Source organism: Dipteris shenzhenensis, chromosome 1, assembly GCF_047967505.1.
Source record: "Dipteris shenzhenensis isolate YYH24624 ecotype China chromosome 1, Dip_SZ_1.0, whole genome shotgun sequence".
Taxonomy (NCBI): Eukaryota; Viridiplantae; Streptophyta; class Polypodiopsida; order Gleicheniales; family Dipteridaceae; genus Dipteris; species Dipteris shenzhenensis.
The window spans coordinates 29,089,932-29,109,425 of record NC_141596.1 but is presented as its reverse complement, the minus strand read 5'-3'; the positions used below and the strand labels follow the sequence as shown (position 1 = coordinate 29,109,425).

Here is a 19,494-nt window from a genome sequence, read left to right as displayed (position 1 = left end):
AAACAAAATTGTTTTACATACATGCACATGATAACACACACCAAGGGTGGATGATGAAACACAGCTAACATGACAGCAAAAACATTAGGTGGTTGACGTGAAAATTGTTTCCATATACTGCATACACAAGAGAGTGAGGAGTATGCAATGGACAATAATAGTCTCTCTCTCTCTCTGCCCCCTCAATGTACGTTCACAAGGCATGATTCAAATTATTGTTTTAGGCCGGCTCTCAAAACAAAACAAAATTGTTTTACATACATGCACATGATAACACACACCAAGGGTGGATGATGAAATACAGCTAACATGACAGCAAAAACGTTAGGTGGTTGACATGAAAATTGTTTCCATATACTGCATACACAAGAGAGTGAGCAGTATGCAATCTTTTCGTAGCAAGTAATTACTGAAGTGGACAATAATGTACATCAAATTGTTACTTTACATACATGCACATGATAGCACACACCAAGGGTGGATAATGAAGCACAGCTAACATGACAGCAAAAAAAATAATTACATTAGGTGGTTGACGTGATATTTCTTGCATATACTGCATACACGAGAGTGAGTAGTATGCAATCTTTACCTGGCATTATGTTCTTCTTAGGACCCAGGGCTTTGATGTCAAAAAAATCATGTAGATCCATTAACTGCCACTAGATCTTCAACGTGAAAATTTAGTGCACACTCCAGGTAGCCAAAATAAAACATTACAAAATCTTATTTTTCCTCCTTGTGAAGGATGGTAGAAACAGTTCACCTCCTTCCATCTCTTACCATTTGGAAGAAGAGAACAATGTAAAGACTGGCTCATTCTCTGCGTGCCTCCTCCTTACATACATGCTTTGACAAAGAAGAGGTAAGGCATGTATGCATAATTAGTTACATGGGCTTTGTGAATAGTAGTAGCAGCATAGGAGGAAATTATAGTTTAAAGATCAAAACACACATAAGGGGAATGTCCTCCAGAAAATGTATGTATTAGTTGCTGAAAGAAAGTCCTTTGCCAGTTTTTCCAAAACCATGTCATGTGGTCACTATGAGGAATTGTCTTCCCGCATCAGCTCAAATTGGACTGTGCATATGCTGCCTCTTTTTCAGCTTTTGTTATTTGTCTCACTTGTAGAAGCAGCGATCATTCTAACACCGACAGTCCAGAATGACGTGGTCTGAGACCATGCTTCAAAACTTCTCAATGATCTTTTGGTTCGAAGAAGGCTCTGAAATGCTTCTACACGAATAAGAAGAGGAGACATCATGAAGCCCCCCAGCCCCATCTTTCATACTTTCATCACTCATCTCCAAAGTCCAAGGAAGCCGTTGTGGTCTTTTTCGAGTTACAAGGAGCCCTCTGATGGGTCATGGGTATCAGAGCTCCTCTGTTCTTCGCCAGATCTTCTCTTGTTGAGAGTTGCCCGCTGCATCAGTCGCACTAAAGACTGAACCACTTCTGACATTGGTGGTCGGAACTCCGGCTCGGGCTGATACAAAGCACAGAGCAGCATTTGGACAAGGTTATTCATAACCAGACTGGGTACCTAGTCTTTCAAACCTCTAGAAAATCTATTCAGAAAGAAGAGAAAGGACTGAAACAAACCTGGACACACAGAGAGATAATATCTGCAAAACGTGAAAGGGACTTGGCAGGGTATAAGCCCTTAAGAGCAGGATCAACCATCTTTGCTAGAGCATCGATATCATGAAGCTGGGGGGTTGCCCATCTCACCAAGGATTGTTCTGCCCTCGGCCTTGTACTACAAGCAAACAGCCATCATGTTAGTTACGAAAAGGGAGCTTTCCTGACTTCCGTATTTGAGAGCATAGAAGTGCTCATCAGCTTATAAAGAGCAGGGACCATTTCAGTTACCTGTCCATAGGTTTGCGTCCTGTCAGGAGCTCCAACATCACTACACCGAAACTATAAACATCACTCTTCCAAGTATAAATTCCAGACATCGCATATTCTGGGGCACTGTAGCCAAAGGAATCCATCATCTGGGTAGAGACCTAAAATTACGCAGGCAGAAGACGCTGCTATGAATATGGGCCTATTTTGAGGAAGCTAGCTTTCACTCAAGTTTGATGCAAACAGAAATCAAATAAATATTGATATGTACCTGCCGCTCTGAGTTCGGTGAAAATGCAGCTATTCCACAGTCAGAGAGATGAGGATTGAGTTCATCATCGAGTAAAATATTGGCAGACTTCAAGTTTTTGTGCACAACAGAAGGCTGGCAAACCTCATGAAGGTACCTGCACAAAAACAAAGTTGCAGACCCCCAAAATACCTTCAAATAAGGTCACAATCACAGAAATAAGGTCACCATCACAGGAACACAAGTTATAGACTGCAGTCGGATACTAAGTTCAGTGAAGCTTACTCAAGGGCCCGGGCTGTGCCCAAAGCAATCTTCACACGAACATTCCAAGTTAGGTCTTTCTTTGCAGTCTCATCAGCAATATGGAGCGTATCATGTAATGTACCTTTGCTAAAATACTCATAAACCAGCAGTCGTTGGCCATGCTCAATACAATACCCAACCAGCTCAGCAATATTTGCATAGCGGAGACGAGATATATTTGATACAATTTCAATAAAATCCTCATCCTTCTGCACTGAAGAAAATGAAGAGTCGATCTTTTTAACAGCTAACAGCTGCACAAAAATCGATCAGACTCAGAAAGCAGCTTATACTAGCCAGCTTATACTAGCTTCAGGAAATATAGGACCAGTCTACACAAGCAGCTCACAGCCACCTGAACCTTACCTTGCCATTCGGAAGCTCAGCCTTGTACACACGACCGAGTGCACCTTCACCAATAAGGTTCTCTTGACTGAAAGAGTTGGTTGCGAGTTGCAAGTCAGCAACAGAGTAAGTTGAGGCTGAGATGGCGCTCTTTGTTCTCTTGCTTGAGGGTTTTCTCCCAGAAGGCTTCTCCACAGCTGGCGCTTCATATCTCTCTAAAGGTGGACGCTTTAAAGTCACCTCTGATGAGGATAGCGTCGACCTGGACTCAGGCTTCTCCTTAGCAGCTGTTCATTGCCAAAAATAGAGAAAAGTTCAATTCTGTGCACCCTCTAGGCCTTTAAAAATAGAACACCCCCAACGCAGACATTCTATTGAATGGCAAGATATAACAAAGGACAAAAAGGAATTGCCTCTAGACTAAAAGCAATTAGTCTCTAATCTAAGCTTGTCCTATTCTAGGAACACAAAATCTCTCTCTCTCTCCCTCTCTCGGTTGAACAGGACTCCAAGAAAAGATAACTTGCAAAATAAGTAAAATATCATTCAATCTCCGAATCTATAAAATACAAGTCTCTATACAACCAGCTAAACAGGTTGGCTCCTAGGTACATGAGCTAGTGGAATGCAGGATTTACACACACACACACACATTTTTTTGTGTAAAAGAACCTTTTATGAAGAAGAATGTACATTCATACATGTTCCAAAGTGGGACAGCTACTACTGAAAAGAAAACACATGATAGCTGCTCCAGTGAGGAGCAGCCAGTACAACAAAACTAGAAACAATGAAAGAACACCTCTAACTGGGCCGCAGGAACATCTCCCATGTAATGTGCATCCTGAAGGGAGAGATGCACGGAGCAATGGAAGAAATGACAAATCCCTAGAGCCCATAGATCCAAGAGTTACACACACACACACACACTTTTTTATCGATGTAGTGAGTGCAAGCAGTCAAAAAAAGATTGCTGCAGAGAACACTTGAAAAAGCAAATAAAGAAAAGACCACACACATACACACACATTTTTTAAAATTGGTGAAATCCCGACAATTATATTAACAGAAGTTGCCTCCAAGAAGGGAACAGTCATAAAAGGATTGCCTGAGGGGCGCTCGGAAAAAAGAGAACACAAGTACTATGACATCCCCATTGATGTCATCAACACCCAATAATGGATGTAGACCATAGTGCAAAACATATTTTCTTACACCATAGTTAAGGGAAATGAAAACAGGTCATTTTGTTTCGTTTCTTCTTAGACGAAACAGATAGGTTGCGAATTGATACTTAATATATACAGGGATAAGGACAAATAAGATATGTTACATTCAAGTTTAGAGTGAAGAAAGGAAAATACAGTCAAGACACCTGAAAAGGAAAATACAGTCAAGACACATTCTTCAAATTCATTTAACTTCAAGCTTTCAATCTCCTTTCTTAAATTTCGAATAGCATTCAAAATGATACTGAATATATACAAGGATAGGGGCAAATAAGATACGGTATACTCAAGTTTAAAGTGAACAACGAGAAATACAAGTCAAGGCACCTAAAAAGGAAATTCAAAACACAAACACATTCTTATTTATTTAAATTCAAGCTTTCACTCTCCTTTCTCAAGTTTCAACTTTAGACCATTTAATATTTATGGAGTCAAAACTGAAAAGTATATGGATTGTAGAAAAAATGGGACAAAAAATGTGTACTTTGATTTGGATGAAACAGAGGTTTTGTTGAAAGCGTTTCGTCCTATTTTGAAACGTTCACCTGTTTCGTCATTTCGAGGTTTTAACGGGGCATAACGGGTTTGCATGTGACTATGCCACATACTCAATGCCTCGACCTGAGTGCCTTCTCTTAAGTAGTGTGGAGCTGTGGTGGAAGCATGAGCGTGGAAATAAGATGGGATTATGAATGAGGACAAAAAAAGAGAAAAGTTGGCAATGAGCAAGCACACAATCTAAAAACAAAACAAATAATGAAGTTTCAATCTCATGACAATCACCAAGAGGTGGTTTTCCATATACTCCACCACACATTGCAAGGACTAACTACTATGACATCCCCATCAATGTCATCAATGCCCAATGATGGATATACACCATAGTATAAACATATGCTCTCACACATACATAACCAGACACTCGCACATACTCAAAGCCTCGATTTGAGCGCCTTCTCATAGTAGTATGGACCCATGGTGGAAGCATGTATGTGGAAAGATCGGCTTATGAACGAGAATGAAAAAATGAGAGAAGTTGGCAATGAGCAAACATACTCAAAGCCTCGACTTGAGCGGCTTTTCTTAGTATTATGGACCTATGGTGGAAGCACGTATTTGGAAAGAAAATGGGGTTATCAACAAGAACCAAAACATAAAAGTTGGCAGTGAGCACATTGCACCATGAAAGAGATATCCCATAGAAGACATCCTTATGTAATGGTCTGGCATGACCTCAATCATGGCAAAAAAGGTAAATGAGCATAACATGCTCTCTCTCTCTCTCTCTCTCTCTCTCTCTCTCTCTCTCTCTCTCTCTCGCCAAGCCATAGTACAATTGAATACGACACTCTCTCTCTCTCTCTCTCTCTCTCTCTCTCTCTCTCTCGCCAAGCCATAGTACAATTGAATACGACACTTGTCCAATATATCTTATTGGTTCTCCAGTTGACATTAGCAAGAGCCATATTATCTCTCTCTCTCCCCACCTCCTCCCTTTCTTTTTGCTCTCTCTCTCTCTCTCTCTCTCTCTCTCTCTCTCAAGGTCGCAGGCTGTAGATAGAAAATTATAGAGTTGCAACTTGCAAACTTCGATGTAAGATCTCATTTATGTCCCGTATAATCTCCTTCCCTCTCTCCCCAACCCCCGTCTCTCTAATATTACTTGGGCTCTATATTGATGAGATCATGACTTTCATTGACCGCCTACGAGGTGAGGGATCGTTGCTATCTAATTTGATGATACTGTTATTAGTCCTTCTATCCTCTTCAGCCATAGGCGTACAAAAACACCTAGAGGCCCTAGAGGTGTTTAGTAGAGAGATAGACCTGACAGTCAACCTCAGCAAAACCAAGGTTATGATTTTCAACACCTCAAAGGCAGACTTAACCGACACAGCTTCACTTACAGAGGAGAGCCAATGGAGATTGTACAATGATATACTTATCGAGTAGTCTTCCTGGGGCCAGGCTTCACAATGACCCATGCAACAAGGGCACGACTTAGGGAGCTTCTAGCTCATCTAGAGCGACAATGCTTTTAGGCATTACCAAGATCCCCACGAAGGGCTGGTTGTTTGACACACTAGTGAGACTAACAACCATGTACGCAACACCTTTATGAGGGTGTACCTATCAACGACGACTGACGTTTCAAGAAGCTACAGGTGATTATGGAATTGAAGATAATTCGGAAGAAGGGCCTCAGCCTCCCACCAAATCGTGCACGTAGAGTTTGCCATGACACCACTCCATATTAATGCCATCTTCTAGACGGTCATTACTCTTCATAGGGTCTAGGTCTTACCTAGAGGGAGACTACTGAAATATGACTAGCTGAGAGTGAGGTCCAAATGGCGTCGAATGCACACAAATCAAGATGGTTTGGCAACCATGGTATTCAGATGGACCGTATCCTCCCTTTCAGCACTGCTTGAATGTCCTTGATCCCTTGGTCCCAGAGGATGAGATCAACCATATTATACGGTACTCAAGCTTCATGCGTCACGGACTTGGGGAGGGGACCACCAAGATGCGACCAATTCTTGAGAGTATCGGAGGATGGAATGATTATCACACCCCAATATCTCGAGGAGAGGCGAGTCTCACATGCCCTAAGGATTGGCGTCGTTCAAATGCGAGACTCATCCCATTAATTCAGGTACGGTACGCCTAGAGAGCAGCGGATCTACAGATTATGCACAATGGAAGAGCTGGAGACAGAGAAGCGTTTCATGTATACTAGCCTTGTTGATTATGAGATCCGAAGACTGTACCATTGTCTCTTTTAGGAGGGAAACACTCGTTGGCCACTTTCTCGGCTGATTCACTTCCACGACCAGGTTTCCATTGGCCTCTATCAAAAGGAGATGCGCCGACATAGAGAGACCCTACTGCGCCAGATTACACAGCACGAGTAGACAGTACCTCGGGAGATGAGCATGGATCGTGCTCAGCGACACGTCATATTTCTATGCATTCGAGACTGCCTCTGGACATGGCAAAGTAGGATGAGGATATAGATGATATGAGGGTTGCATGCGTCGGTGGGATTAGATGAAGACGAGGAGAGATCTATGCGTCACACATGACGATGCAGTTTCAGCCCATCATAGCTCCACTCACAGGGATCGCCCGAGCAAATACGTCACTCTCGATGTGGCTCATTGGATACAAAGATCACGAAAACCATGCCCCCCGCCACAACGAGAACATCCAACAGACACAAATACATGGCACCTAGTTATGTGTTTTGATTCTGAGATTGAGTATTGGCTTTGAGTTTTGAGATTTGAGCTTAGTTTAGCATAGTACTCAAAGCAGCTTTGAGCTTTCAGTTTTGAGCTTCGTTTAGCATAGTACTCAGCAAACGGCCACTAGCCTCAGCCCAAAGAGGCTTGTATGAGTTACTCTCATTTTGTACCTTGTCTCATAGGCCAGCGACGCCTCCCTCTCCCCCCCCCCCAAAAAAAATGAAAGAAGGCTCTACTGCGTGGCTGGGACACGAGAAGGCGTCTGTACTCCATGCTCATACAAACAGTAGATTTAGAGACCATCCACAAATACTTTTCATCAGGGAGTTAAGGCGGTTTAAAACTCCATATCCATCATACTGCAAAAGTAAGAATGTTACCTCTTGAGGGGACGGCATTAGACCATCCACAAATACTTTGTCATCGGTGAGTTGGGGCGGGTTAAAACTCCATATCCATCATACTTGCAAAAGCAAGAATGTTACCTCTTGAGGGGGAGGACTCCAGCTTGTGCCATCACGCCGTACACATCACGCCGTACACCTGCCGTACCTGCGCCGTCAGCCGTTCAATCCCCTGTGGTCCGTCTGTACATCTCCCCGAGCGCTGTACAACAGTACGGTTTAGCTGTACAGCGCTGTACGACAGTACGGTTTAGCTGCAAGTTGTCCATACAGGTTCTTTCTATTGCAGGTATTTCGAGACTCGTGCATTTCGGGATTTGTTCTAGCTACACAAGTTCATCTTGAAGCCATTGTTTGGCTGTGGTTTCAAGTAGGAGAAATTTGGCGCTTTTGGTCTTGCATTGCAATTTTGCATACATTTTTGGGGCATTTGCAGGGGCATTGCCAAGTTTGGGGCTTTCAATCAATTTGCCCCTTTTGGTTGCAATTTCTTGCAGAAATTTGGGGCTTTTGGGTTTATTGTAGGCAGATTGCAGGATATTCTCAGATTTGCAGGTTATTTTGGTCACATTTGCTCAAATAGCAGTGACATTTGCCTGCTTTGATCTGAAATTGGCAGTTTTCAGTGAAATTGACAAGACATTGCAGGACATTTGGTCACATTTGCAAAGTTGCAGCTTAAATTGGGGCTTTTCAACATTTGCCCTCTTTTTGACCATTTTGCCCTTTGAGATTGTGGGGCTTTTGCCTTAGCTTCTATTTGCAGTTGAAAGCCTTGAGGCTATTTTTGAATCACTTGGTCAGTGCACTTTTACTTGTGCTTTTTACAATGGTTGGCAACAACAATGATTTGTTTGGCATTCTCCGTGAAGATGATAAGTTGGATGGCACCAACTCCTATGTGGTCCTACCTTATGAAGCATATTCTAGTTGTCTGGAATATTGTTTCAGGTGTTGATTTGAGGCCAGCCAATGCTCAAGTGGCTGCCCCTACTGCTGGCACTCCTCCAAGGGGGAATCTTCTTGACTCTTCTTCCTCTAGTACTCCTGTCACTACTATTCCTAACTCAGGATCAGATTAGATGGGATTCTAGAGATGCAAATGCACACTCATGTATTGCCTTATCATGCAAGAGAATCATTATTCTGCACATCCGGTCATGCAAGACAGCAAAGGATGCCAGTACATGCTGTCCTGATGCCAATACATGGCCCACCTCAACAAGCTCGAAAAGAAGGATACAAGCAAGCAGGATCCCACGCAAGGCAATGGAGGCCACAAGAACCATAGGGTGGCATAGAGAAGGGGATAAATGGATGGAACAGTGGGAAATACCGGCTGCCTATATCCCTAAGAGCATGGAGAAGAAAACAGAAATCTGGTCATGCAGAAAATGCTACAGAAACTATGGCAAGACCCAGGGCTGAAGATAGACTTCTACAAAAAAAAAATCAGTCAAATGGACAGGTATGAAATGCACGATTGTCTCGAGGACATATCATGGTACAAACAGCATTTAAAATGAGGAACGTATGGTCCTCCATTGCCAAGCATACCCACACATCAGGGAAAATGGACTTAGTACAAAGACTTTTGTATAAAAGGATGAGTATGTGTGGGTGGATATGTATGTGTGAGAGCCTATGTATATATTATGGTCTACAACCACCAGTTTGGCCCTGTTGAAGGAAGAATTTATCGCAATATCAACAAGCCGCAACATGGACAAAAACTTCACAAGGAGAAGGCTAATCAAAAAGTAGTCCACATTCTCTTTATTCAAACTACAACTACGTGTGAAGACTACACGATTTAGCCTCTACCAAACAACAAATCTAAGCTAAAAAAGATATGTGCCTGATAGTGCAATGCACCACTTATGAGAAACAAGATCAACAAGCCGCAACATGGATGAAAACTTCACAAGGTGAAATTTGCATGTTCGCTAATACGGTGGAAACATATATCTAGATGTATCCAAGAGCATGCCCCAACTCATACTATAAAAACACACCACATAGTGAAGTTTCAATATCATGACACCGGCTCACATTCTCATAAAACTCTAATATATAAAACCTCACAAATTAAAATTGTTATAAAACAAGTGACAAAACAAAGGATAGATGGAAGTTTGTAAGTGACTTCAAACAAAAATATGAATGAGGAAAACCAGAATAAAATAACTTAGTTAGCAAAGCTACGCTTATGTTCTCATTACTAAACTTAGTATGGAAAGAAAGTACAAGATTGGGAAATAAAAATGAAAGTAGGCATCTAAAAACAAATGAGCCACCATAGTTAGGATGGAAAAAACGTACAACACTATAATATATTAGAACTACAAAATAGACGTGGTGTCAATGCTAAGGAGGCCATGTAGCGTAAACAAAACCTGCAGAAAAGTGCCAATGGACAATGCAAAATAGGGCATGAGCTCATCCATTATAAACAGCACATAAATCCAAGCTAAGACATTCTAAGGACAAGAAGGTCCAACGAAGGGGTTACATAATTGAGATGTGAAACAAAAGGTTGGAATTGAACTGTCATAAGACAAGCTAAGCAAAATGTGCAACCAAGTCGCACACCTGAGATGTGAAACATAAGAGTAGAATTGAAATTTGTGGAAAGGCATGGTATGCAAGATATGCAACCCAAGAATAACTTATATGACACTTAACTCGAAAGCCCACCTAGAGGAATTTTAAATTTTGATGATTGTAGTTGAAGGATAAGAAGGTCCATCGAAGGGGTCCCATCATTAAGATGTGAAACTAAAGCTTAGCATTCAAATTTGTCATAAGACAAGCTATGCAACCAAGTCGCACACCTGAGATGTGAAACAGAAGAGTAGCGTTGAAATTTATGGTATGTAAGATAAAGAAAAGGACAATGAAAAGCCCACCTATAAGCGTTTTAAATTTTTGATTCTTGTAGAATGGAATCTAAAATAGAGTAGAAGCCCACCTAGAGGAACTTTTGGAAAATTGATGCCTGATGTTGGGTCTGAGATGGAGTAGAGGGGCACGCAAAATGCCATTTAGTTCAGGAAAAGACAAGGTGAACAACAAACTACAGGATACAAAGAGCATGACCTGGATCCTTTCAAGAAGGGCATCCTATGACAAGAGTAGAGCAAAGTGAATTTGTATTGTCAAGTAAATTCTTCCAAACCCATCTTCAACATACATCTGTCAAATATGCATGCCACATTGCAGCCTCATTCCAGTTCAGAAGAACCAGAACTTCCCTCAATAATTCCTCAACTAGGTGGCTATTAGTTCTGGACTTGGGTCTTGTAAACCACGTCTGGTATGCAGACGTCTAAATTCCATCAATCTTTTCCTACTGAGCATGTATACACAAAAAACCTGGGAAAAACTTGTTCTCAGATGAACACATAATTTTGCATTGCATTGCATCACAACTTCTGGGAGAGAACTCACTTTTGGTAGCAGAAAGGGTAACTGGTCCCAACGCAGCCGCAGTGAATTGTTGTTTTTCTTCGTCATTGACATCTTCACGAGGCTTCCAAAGAAAATACATGGCAATGAGACCAGCAACAACGACCCCCAAGATACTTGCAATTACTATTCCAGCAATGGCTCCACTATTGAGGACCGAGCTGCTGCCCTGTGAGTTTTTGGATGACCTCCCGGAATTGGATTTCTTTCCTGAACTTCCTGATGACTTGGGAACCGGTGGAGGTGGCGTGAAAGGAGGTGGAGGAGGAGCAGGAGAAGAGCTGAAAGAGTTTCCACCATCCCTGTGGCATGATAGAAAAAACAACCAAGTTAAGCATTGGAACATAAGTTGTTTTGACGAAGTACTAGGCGTGCACGATGCATAATTGAGATTATAACCAGTCTCACTTGAAATTCGGAATGGAGCTGAAAGAAGCAGGCACCCAACCAGAAAACTGATTATTCTCAACTTCCCTGAAAAATGGCACTAAAAAGTCACGACATTTCCCGAGTTCAATCATTCAAACACATCTGCACGAGTAATTTGGACTGCTCTTAAACGGAGGAGGAACAACTCACAAATCCTGAAACTGAAGATTGGCCAAAACGTTGAGAGTTCCTGAGAACTGGTTGTTCTGCACAAATCTGCACAAGCGAAAGTTCTAGTATGGATGCAGTCCGAAGAAAATTCTCCTGCGAGCTCTAAAAGAAGGTAAAACTATGTACTTGGAAGAGAAGACGTACAAGGATACAAGGTTATACAAATTCGAGAATGATTGAGGCAGCGACCCTGTCATGGTGTTGAAGGAAAGATCGCTGCATCATTTCAGGAAACAGCTAAGATAAGACCGTCGAATTTAAAAAAATTCAACAAACTGAGAAAATTCATCTCACTCCTCAGCTATTCCCTACGCAGATTCTCTAGATCGGAGTTAGCTACGGAGACCGTCCTTAATCTCTTCTTATCATTTCCTTTCGTCCAGTTTTTCTGAATAAAAGTAATCACTAAACAATCGACGACACCACAATGCCGCATAGAGCTTACATGACAGAAAGGTTCGTAAGTTTGGAGAACACATCAACGAGGGCTCCGCTCAGATGGTTATGACTGACGTTTCTGCACAAGTGCACATGTTCAGCTCATGATATTCTAGAGTAACGCTGCGTGCAAAGCGTAGCAAAGATGTCACTTACAGGTATGTCAAGTTGATCATTGTGGAGATCGAATACGCCAGATTGCTCCCAAGGTTGTTATTCCCTAGATTTCTATTCCCGCAAACAAGATTTGTCAGGTTGATCGTTCCTTCACTGGGCACTATCAATCACTCCGTAAAAAACGCTCCGAAAGCATCGAATTCATTGATAAAAAGAAATGAAGGCAGGGGGTTGTTGCCAAAGACTCACACGCTCAAACCTCCAAAGGGGCAAAGGTAGATATTTTGATAAATGAATCGAAAAAGGATGTTGATATGCAACCAGGACTTACAATGTATGGAGGTTAGGCGGAAGAGAATAAGGTATATTGCCAGAAATTTGGTTGTCGCTTAAGTCCCTGCATCCAGACAGCAACAGACAGAGGGATCGCGATCTTAAAAGAACCGCGTGGACTATTTGCTATGGGAAAGCACGCACCACGTTGTCAACGTTAGCAGCTGCTCCCATTCTTCGAAAAGTTGGAACTCTGGTTAGGCCCGTTCACAAGATTCATTGTAGCTTAACATCTCAATTTGTTCGGAAGTTGCAAAAGAGATAGCTTTCGCAAGGGAGAATTAACGTACAGAACAGTCAGAGATGTGAGTTGCGACATCGTGTAACCAAGCTGACCGGAGAGACCGAGAGCCGCAAGATTACTGCACAGAGAACTTTGATCTGATCAGTGAGTTCGGACTGCATTTGTAGAGTCAACGCAAGCAAAGCCAGCGTTCGTCCAATCCACAAGAACAAGGACGACATTTCCAGGCTTACAGTTGCGTAACAGCAGAACCGCTACATTGAACGCCCTTCCACGATTGGCCGCAGGGATCTCCATTGTTAGCGGTCCAGGACGTCAACTGACCCGGCGAATTGAGACTGGTGAACAAATTTTGGAGGGCGGAGGCTGTGGAAAATGAACGCCAGTGAAATTTAGCTGCAAAGCAAAGGGAAACCATCTCCTTCCAGCAGTACCTTGTTACATGAATGACTCAGGAAAAAACCAATTGACAACAGCTCAAAGCTGTACGTGAGAGCATTGAAGTTTGAGGAAATAGGAAGGAAATGGAGCTCCAAAACTGAATCAAAGAAGCAGTTTGGGAAGAGAGGCGAGGGGGAAGACGTACCATCGCTGGGGTTGGTGACTCCGAGGGCAGGGAGGGGGTAGAGGGCAAGGAAGAGCAAGAGCAGGGCGAGCAGCAGCAGGGGGCTGCTGCTCGACTCCATGGGGAAGTGGGCAGCGCAAGCTTTGAGAAGAGAGAAGGGGCAAAAAGCTTTGTGGGCTGAGGAGGTGAAGAGGGTGTGGGCTTATTAGTTCGTTAGTGCACGGGATGAGTGAAGTGAAGAGGCTGTGGGCTTATTAGTTCGTTAGTGCAGGCGATGAGTGAAGTGGTGGCTCAAGAGCCTGCAGCAACTGGAGCAGAGTTTCCTTGCATCATTGCTGAGGTTCTCCTCTGGAAGAGATGTTGAGATTTTGCCCAGCTAACAAGTAAATGCTGTGCTCCCTATACAATTCTCTCAGTTAACCGTTTGCCAGGCACTGCCACTTGGATTTAACCGTTTGAGGGCTGAAGCAAGTGTTGTTTGAGCATGTAACTTGATCGAAATGCAAAGCACGCAGCTTTGCGAGCTGAGAATGCTGACAATGTACAAAAAGGTGGTACCCTAGGGAGTGTATATATGGGAGCAAATGTGTTGCAAGTGATGCAAACAGTGATTGATGGGTCTTTTAGTGGGGGATTGCAGAAGGCAACTCAACTGCGTGCAAGCCAAAAATTGAAAGAGGGATGCAAAAGCTATGAAGACCGTGGTGTGAAGCGATGGAGGAGAGAAATACATAAAAGCAAGAAAGAAAAGAAAGCAAGGAAGTGAGGAAGTGAATAATGGGTTATTAGAGGGCGCCCAACAAGACGGTGTGTTGTGTGTGTGTGTGTGTGTGTGTATGTACAGATAGGTTGGTGGGCGCCCAACAACAGCACACACACAGCTTGGCTGTTTGCAAAGACAGCTGGGTCGTCTCTCTCATCTCTTTCTCGTACAAGCTCATTCAGCTATGGCGCTGCCAATGAAAATTTACATACTTACAAGCTCTAAATTGGCAAGCCTCTGCAGGTCATAAATAGATACTGTATAACGCTCGTTTTTGCCTCTGGCCTTTGCCTCCCACACTCCATCTCTCTACCATCATCATTATTCACTCGCCTCCCGTGCTTCTTTCTGCCTTCTGCAACGCCGTAATAAAGCCCTTCCCCTGCGCGTTCCACCAAATCGACCATCTCCTTCTCATGACTTGCCTACAGCCTGCCTGCTAGCGTAAAAGAGCTGATGAGAAAAGAGACCCACATTGTTATGACATAATGTCTCTCTCCGGCATTGAATCGCAAGTTGAAAGCTCCATGTTGAATCGCAAGTTGAAAGCTCCATGCTGCTGCTGTCCGCTGTCACTACGGCTACTTCCCGCCTTGGACATACTCCCCTCATCCACCGAAAATTGACTCGTAGCCCCGTCCCGATTCCTCAGGCCTTGCCCACCCCCACCACCACAACGAAAAGGTGTATTCGCGTTTGCAAGCGCGTCGTCATCGATTTGTCCACTGTCAATAGATTGCATTTTTTGTCAATAGTTGCAAATCTGCTGCCTTGTTGCCTCCCCATCGCCCTGATTTCCACACCAAAAAAGTCATACCACGCATTGCTCTCCTGTGCGTAAAACGTCCTCCCGGTCCCTGGACCCCTGACCTCCGCTGAAAACACAAATTGGAGGATGGCAGGCCACAGAGCATGTGGCGACCTTGACTACGATCGATGGCTCAGCGAAACCAAATCAATTCTTCAGGCACGTTAATCTCATTATTAAAGCCGTTGTACAGCTACAGTCAGCCGCTATCGTGGGATACGATGATTGGAGAACCGATGGTGCCAGAGAAATAAGCTATTCCACCACGTTGCTCTCATTAAACCGTTCGAGCATTGCAGGATTCAGAAATAGCAAAATGGAAACTAGCTTGGATGATGGATCAAGGGGCCTCGATTCCTTCAAGACGACGGCACGATAGAGTCTAGAAAATCCATTTAGTTGATGCTGTGAAATGAAAGAAGTGATAAGCATTCAATGATCGTCACCTAGTGGAAGAGGAAATATAATTGGAGAATGGCATCCGGTTGTGGTGGTTCAATCACTCGACGGTCATGTTTTCCATTGAGCGAGCTCTCGAATCATGTCACCAATGCATGATTGGTGTAGCGATGCAATGGGCCAATCGACACGGGTTCAATCACCAACAAGGGCTCTTTGTGGGAGAATTTTTAAGTTGGCCATGGAGCAGGTGGCCTTCATGTGCCAAACACAAATCTTTCGTGAGAGTGTCCAGGCCCATCCCCCTATTGGGCCAACTAGGACGGCAACCCGTCGCACCACTAATTTGGACAGTGGTTGGCAGGTGGCTGTACACACCCACATGCAAGAAAAGGGTTGTATTTCCACACCGAATGCCCAATTTAGAATTGTTAAGTTCAGAGGAGGAAGACTTCGTCTTATTGGCAAGCACAATCATGCAAGTCCAATTGTGAGGGATGAGCAGGGGGGTCTTGCCTACCCACGCTCATGGGCACCCCCCTTTTTCGAGGATCCAATAATATTCACACCCACGTAAACTTATGCCCCTTCTCTCATGACCCTTAGACCTCTCAACACTCCAAAGCTTATTTGGTGCATCTCCACAAGTCTCTGAAGAATGATATCTTTAGACAAGTAAACAAGTTGTAGTGCATTGGCTCTTAAAGCACCTCCCCAGGCACCTCCATTGAACCTAGCAATAGTCCAACATATAAAGAGCGACTTGTATAGCAGCATAATTGGCATACAAGTTGGGGTGTCGATATTCAAGATTAGCATTGGTGAAATTAGCAATGATACCATTAAGGTAACCCAAGTTTTTCAATCGTTCACTCTAATGCTTTTTAGTAGGACCTAGTCATACATTGTTATCTGGCATTAACCATCATAGGTGTCTAACCCAATGTCCACATGGTGTGTCAATCACCATTCCATAGCTTTTGATAGGACCCAAAGATTCACTCCTAAGAAAAGAGCTAAGAGCAATGGAATTAATGCTAGGAACTTTGACTTGGGACAGTACATAACCAAGATATTCAATCCTAAAAACGAAATCCATTAATTGATTAGAGAAGTGGAGAGGATACAATTAACTAAAATTTTTGGGGTGCTTTTTGAAATGTGCTCCTTTGCTCACTTCATTACTTGCTTCTCTCTCTCTCTCTACGCGCGCGCGCGTGTGGGTGTCATTTCACTAAAAAAAAGTGTGTGTGTGTGTGCGCACGTGTGTACAGCCTTGGTAATTAGTGCTAACATTAGTGCTCAAGCCAACCCAACTCCAATCTTAGCTTTTGTTGCATGTAAATTCTCTTTGAATTTTAAAGAAATTGTTAATTGATGTTGGTTCAAATACTCAAGCAATGACATCTCTCTATCAAGTAATCTTATTGGGTGGGACATAATGCTAATAACTAGGAATGGTGGTTGTCCTTGCTGCTAGCATCTAATCAATGTCATTGAGCTAGGAGCTTCTCTAAGAGACAATGAATCATTGGTTAAGTTTCATGAAATTTCAAAAATATGACTTGGAAAGATGGGATTTCAAGGCCGCTGACTAGTTTCCTACCCACACACCTTTAATGTAAAGGACTTGAGGTGTGTGTGGCATGCCTGCAAACTAGTGATAGTGGACCATGTAGCCAAATTGGCCAAAATCGATTGTGAGTACGGTGGGCAAGACATAAGGAGTTTTCAATCACATTGTTGGATGCATTTGCTTGTGCATCGAGGCTTGTAATGGGAAGGTGTGGGTTCATGGACTAGATCATCTCTAGCATCATCTATGTGTGCATGAGGCTTTGTTTGAGCTATAATGCTACACATGGCCTCTAGTGCACATCTGGGACAAGGAAGGGAGGTGCAACTCACTCTTGGGATCAAGCAATATAATTGTAAATGGTCTATATGAAGGTAGTCAAGGAGAAGAAATATACTCATATTAACATATAACTTCTTAGGCACTCAAAACCCATGTCTATGCTTAGGGCTTCTATAGAGCAATGCCATACCTCCATGTATTCTCAAGAAAGACTAGAGTTTCATGTTATAGTGCTTATACTCATGGGAATGTGTATGCAAATGTTTTATATATGAGCGTGTGTACTTCAACTACTTTTGCATGCTTAGGAGACAAATATGCCCTTAGACTTGGTTGAATTAGATACATTAGAGTCACCTCTAAAAAGGTTTTATATGTGATAGTGTGTACTTCAACTAGCTTTGCATGCTTAGGAGACAAATATGCGCAAAGACTTGATTGAAGTAGAGACATTAGAGTCAACTCTTAAACCCCTCAACCCAAAACCAAAAAAGGCACCTCTTACTCCTACATGCAAAGACCAAAGCGCCCACCAAAAAGGGTCTGATGAGAGATCCATGTTTGATAGAGTGAACTAAGGTAGGCAAGCAACTAGTTAAGTTTGGAATATCCTTTAATGACTACCTTTTCTTTTTGAGATTTGTAGTCATAGCAGCCACTCTAAATTCGTGTATTTGGAGATCAAGAGCCATTATTCTTGCATTGCAAGAGAGTACATGCTTAGGTCAAGGGGATCTTCCTCTAACTATGTCCAAAGAGATATTTCTCATGCTACCTAGAAAACCAACACTTTATGGTTATATAACAACATCTGCCAAAGTGGTGGGAACAAAACATTAACATGCATACCAATTTTCTATAAGGAATGATATAGGTTTCTTTTTCATGATCAAAGCAAAGGGAATCACTTGCATGGAACCCGTAATAGGTTGGGGTTGTCTAGAATAATCTAGCCTTTGTCCTAGTAGTTAAAAGTACTTTTCATGGGAATACATGGTTGCAATGCATTTGTCATAAGGTCCCTTTTAACACATTGATTGGGAAACCCCATGAGTATGAAAAAGAAAGATAAAGTGTCAGCGAGTAAAATGTCTCCTATGTGTGGTGTGTGTGTAAAATAGATAGATAGATAGAGATATATCTACCTATTTATCTATCTATATATCTATCTATCTATCTATCTATCTGTTTTACACACACACCACACATAGGACATTTTCCTCGCTGACCTATATATATATATATGTAGAGAGAGAGAGAGAGAGAGAGAGTAAATAGCGTTTTTGCTAAGCCACCAATATGGAGCACATGATGGGGGTATTGAAGTCTCGCCCACATAGGCTTTTAGCCCCAATGAATTACAAAAGCACCAATGAGTTGCGCATGCATGTGTTTGTGCGCATGCATGTGTATGCATGCACATGTGTGTGGGCATGTGTGTGTGTGCACACGCATGCGCGCGTGTTTACCTCATGCATGCATGCATGTGTGGGGGGGGATCATGTGTACGAGGGTGGCCATGTGTGGGGGGCATGCATGCACCCATGCATGCATGCATGGGCGTCACTTTCATTTTATGATTTTGTCTATGCAACATTATAAAAAGCATAAATACATGCGTGACTAGACTAGTCATTTTCTACAAAAGAGAAGATAGGTGTCTCACTTTATCACGTTTTATACATTTCCTACTCCATAAGACTATAAAACAACATTGCAAAATGGTCTTGCTCTTGTATTTCTTTTTGTGTGAACATGCAAGGGAGGATTCGTTAATTGATGTCTCTGTTCTTTGTTTGAAGGGTATACTTTAAATATTGAATGTTGCATACCTTATATGCGAAGATAATTTCAATTTTAACATCCTATATTCTAGGGCTTAGCCCAAAAAAGACCACTCTCAAGGGATGGGAGTTAATGCTTTGACACTAACTTATGGGTGTACTAAACTTCTTACTATCAAGTGTCCCAAACTTTGTCGTTACGTTCATGCTCTGCTCATGTTGACTTTGACACCTCAATGACAAGATCTCTCCCTCTTTTATTGATAACTTGTAACCAAAGGTAGACTAGCATCAATCATTAGCATTGGTCTTAAGTGCAACACTTGAATAAGGCATGCTTCTAATAATTTCTTAACTATCTTATACTTTATGCTCTGATCATCAACATTGTACTTAACTTTCTTATACTTTCTCCACTTTCTTGTTACAAGAGATTTAATTGTCTAACTTTATGAAGAATGAAGAATATTATTTTTAGTA

General features: G+C 42.4%; 1 protein-coding gene across 1 annotated transcript; it reads right to left on the bottom strand.

Moving 5' to 3' along the window:
• Positions 1–508: 508 nt before the first annotated feature.
• On the bottom strand, positions 509–13,702 carry LOC147905663 (protein STRUBBELIG-RECEPTOR FAMILY 8-like). The gene is made up of 16 exons (XM_087373953.1): positions 13,424–13,702; positions 13,071–13,203; positions 12,884–12,955; positions 12,592–12,657; positions 12,300–12,371; positions 12,151–12,222; positions 11,850–11,921; positions 11,685–11,750; positions 11,514–11,579; positions 11,088–11,407; positions 2,775–3,040; positions 2,388–2,662; positions 2,124–2,259; positions 1,874–2,013; positions 1,604–1,760; positions 509–1,487 (listed from the first exon to the last, which is right to left on the bottom strand). Exons 1-16 carry the CDS (start codon positions 13,521–13,523, stop codon positions 1,344–1,346), a joined length of 2,157 nt encoding a protein of 718 aa, XP_087230079.1. The 5' UTR covers positions 13,524–13,702; the 3' UTR covers positions 509–1,343.
• Between the last annotated feature and the right edge of the window lie 5,792 nt (positions 13,703–19,494).

Excerpts from the sequence above, each read along its gene's own strand:
- LOC147905663 (XM_087373953.1), bottom strand. The coding sequence starts at position 13,523 with ATGGAGTCGAGCAGCAGCCCCCTGCTGCTGCTCGCCCTGCTCTTGCTC. Across the intron at positions 11,408-11,513 it reads AGCTCCATTCCGAATTTCAA|GGATGGTGGAAACTCTTTCA; the intron begins GTGAGACTGGTT and ends ATCATGCCACAG. Across the intron at positions 1,761-1,873 it reads GGACGCAAACCTATGGACAG|TACAAGGCCGAGGGCAGAAC; the intron begins GTAACTGAAATG and ends GTTTGCTTGTAG.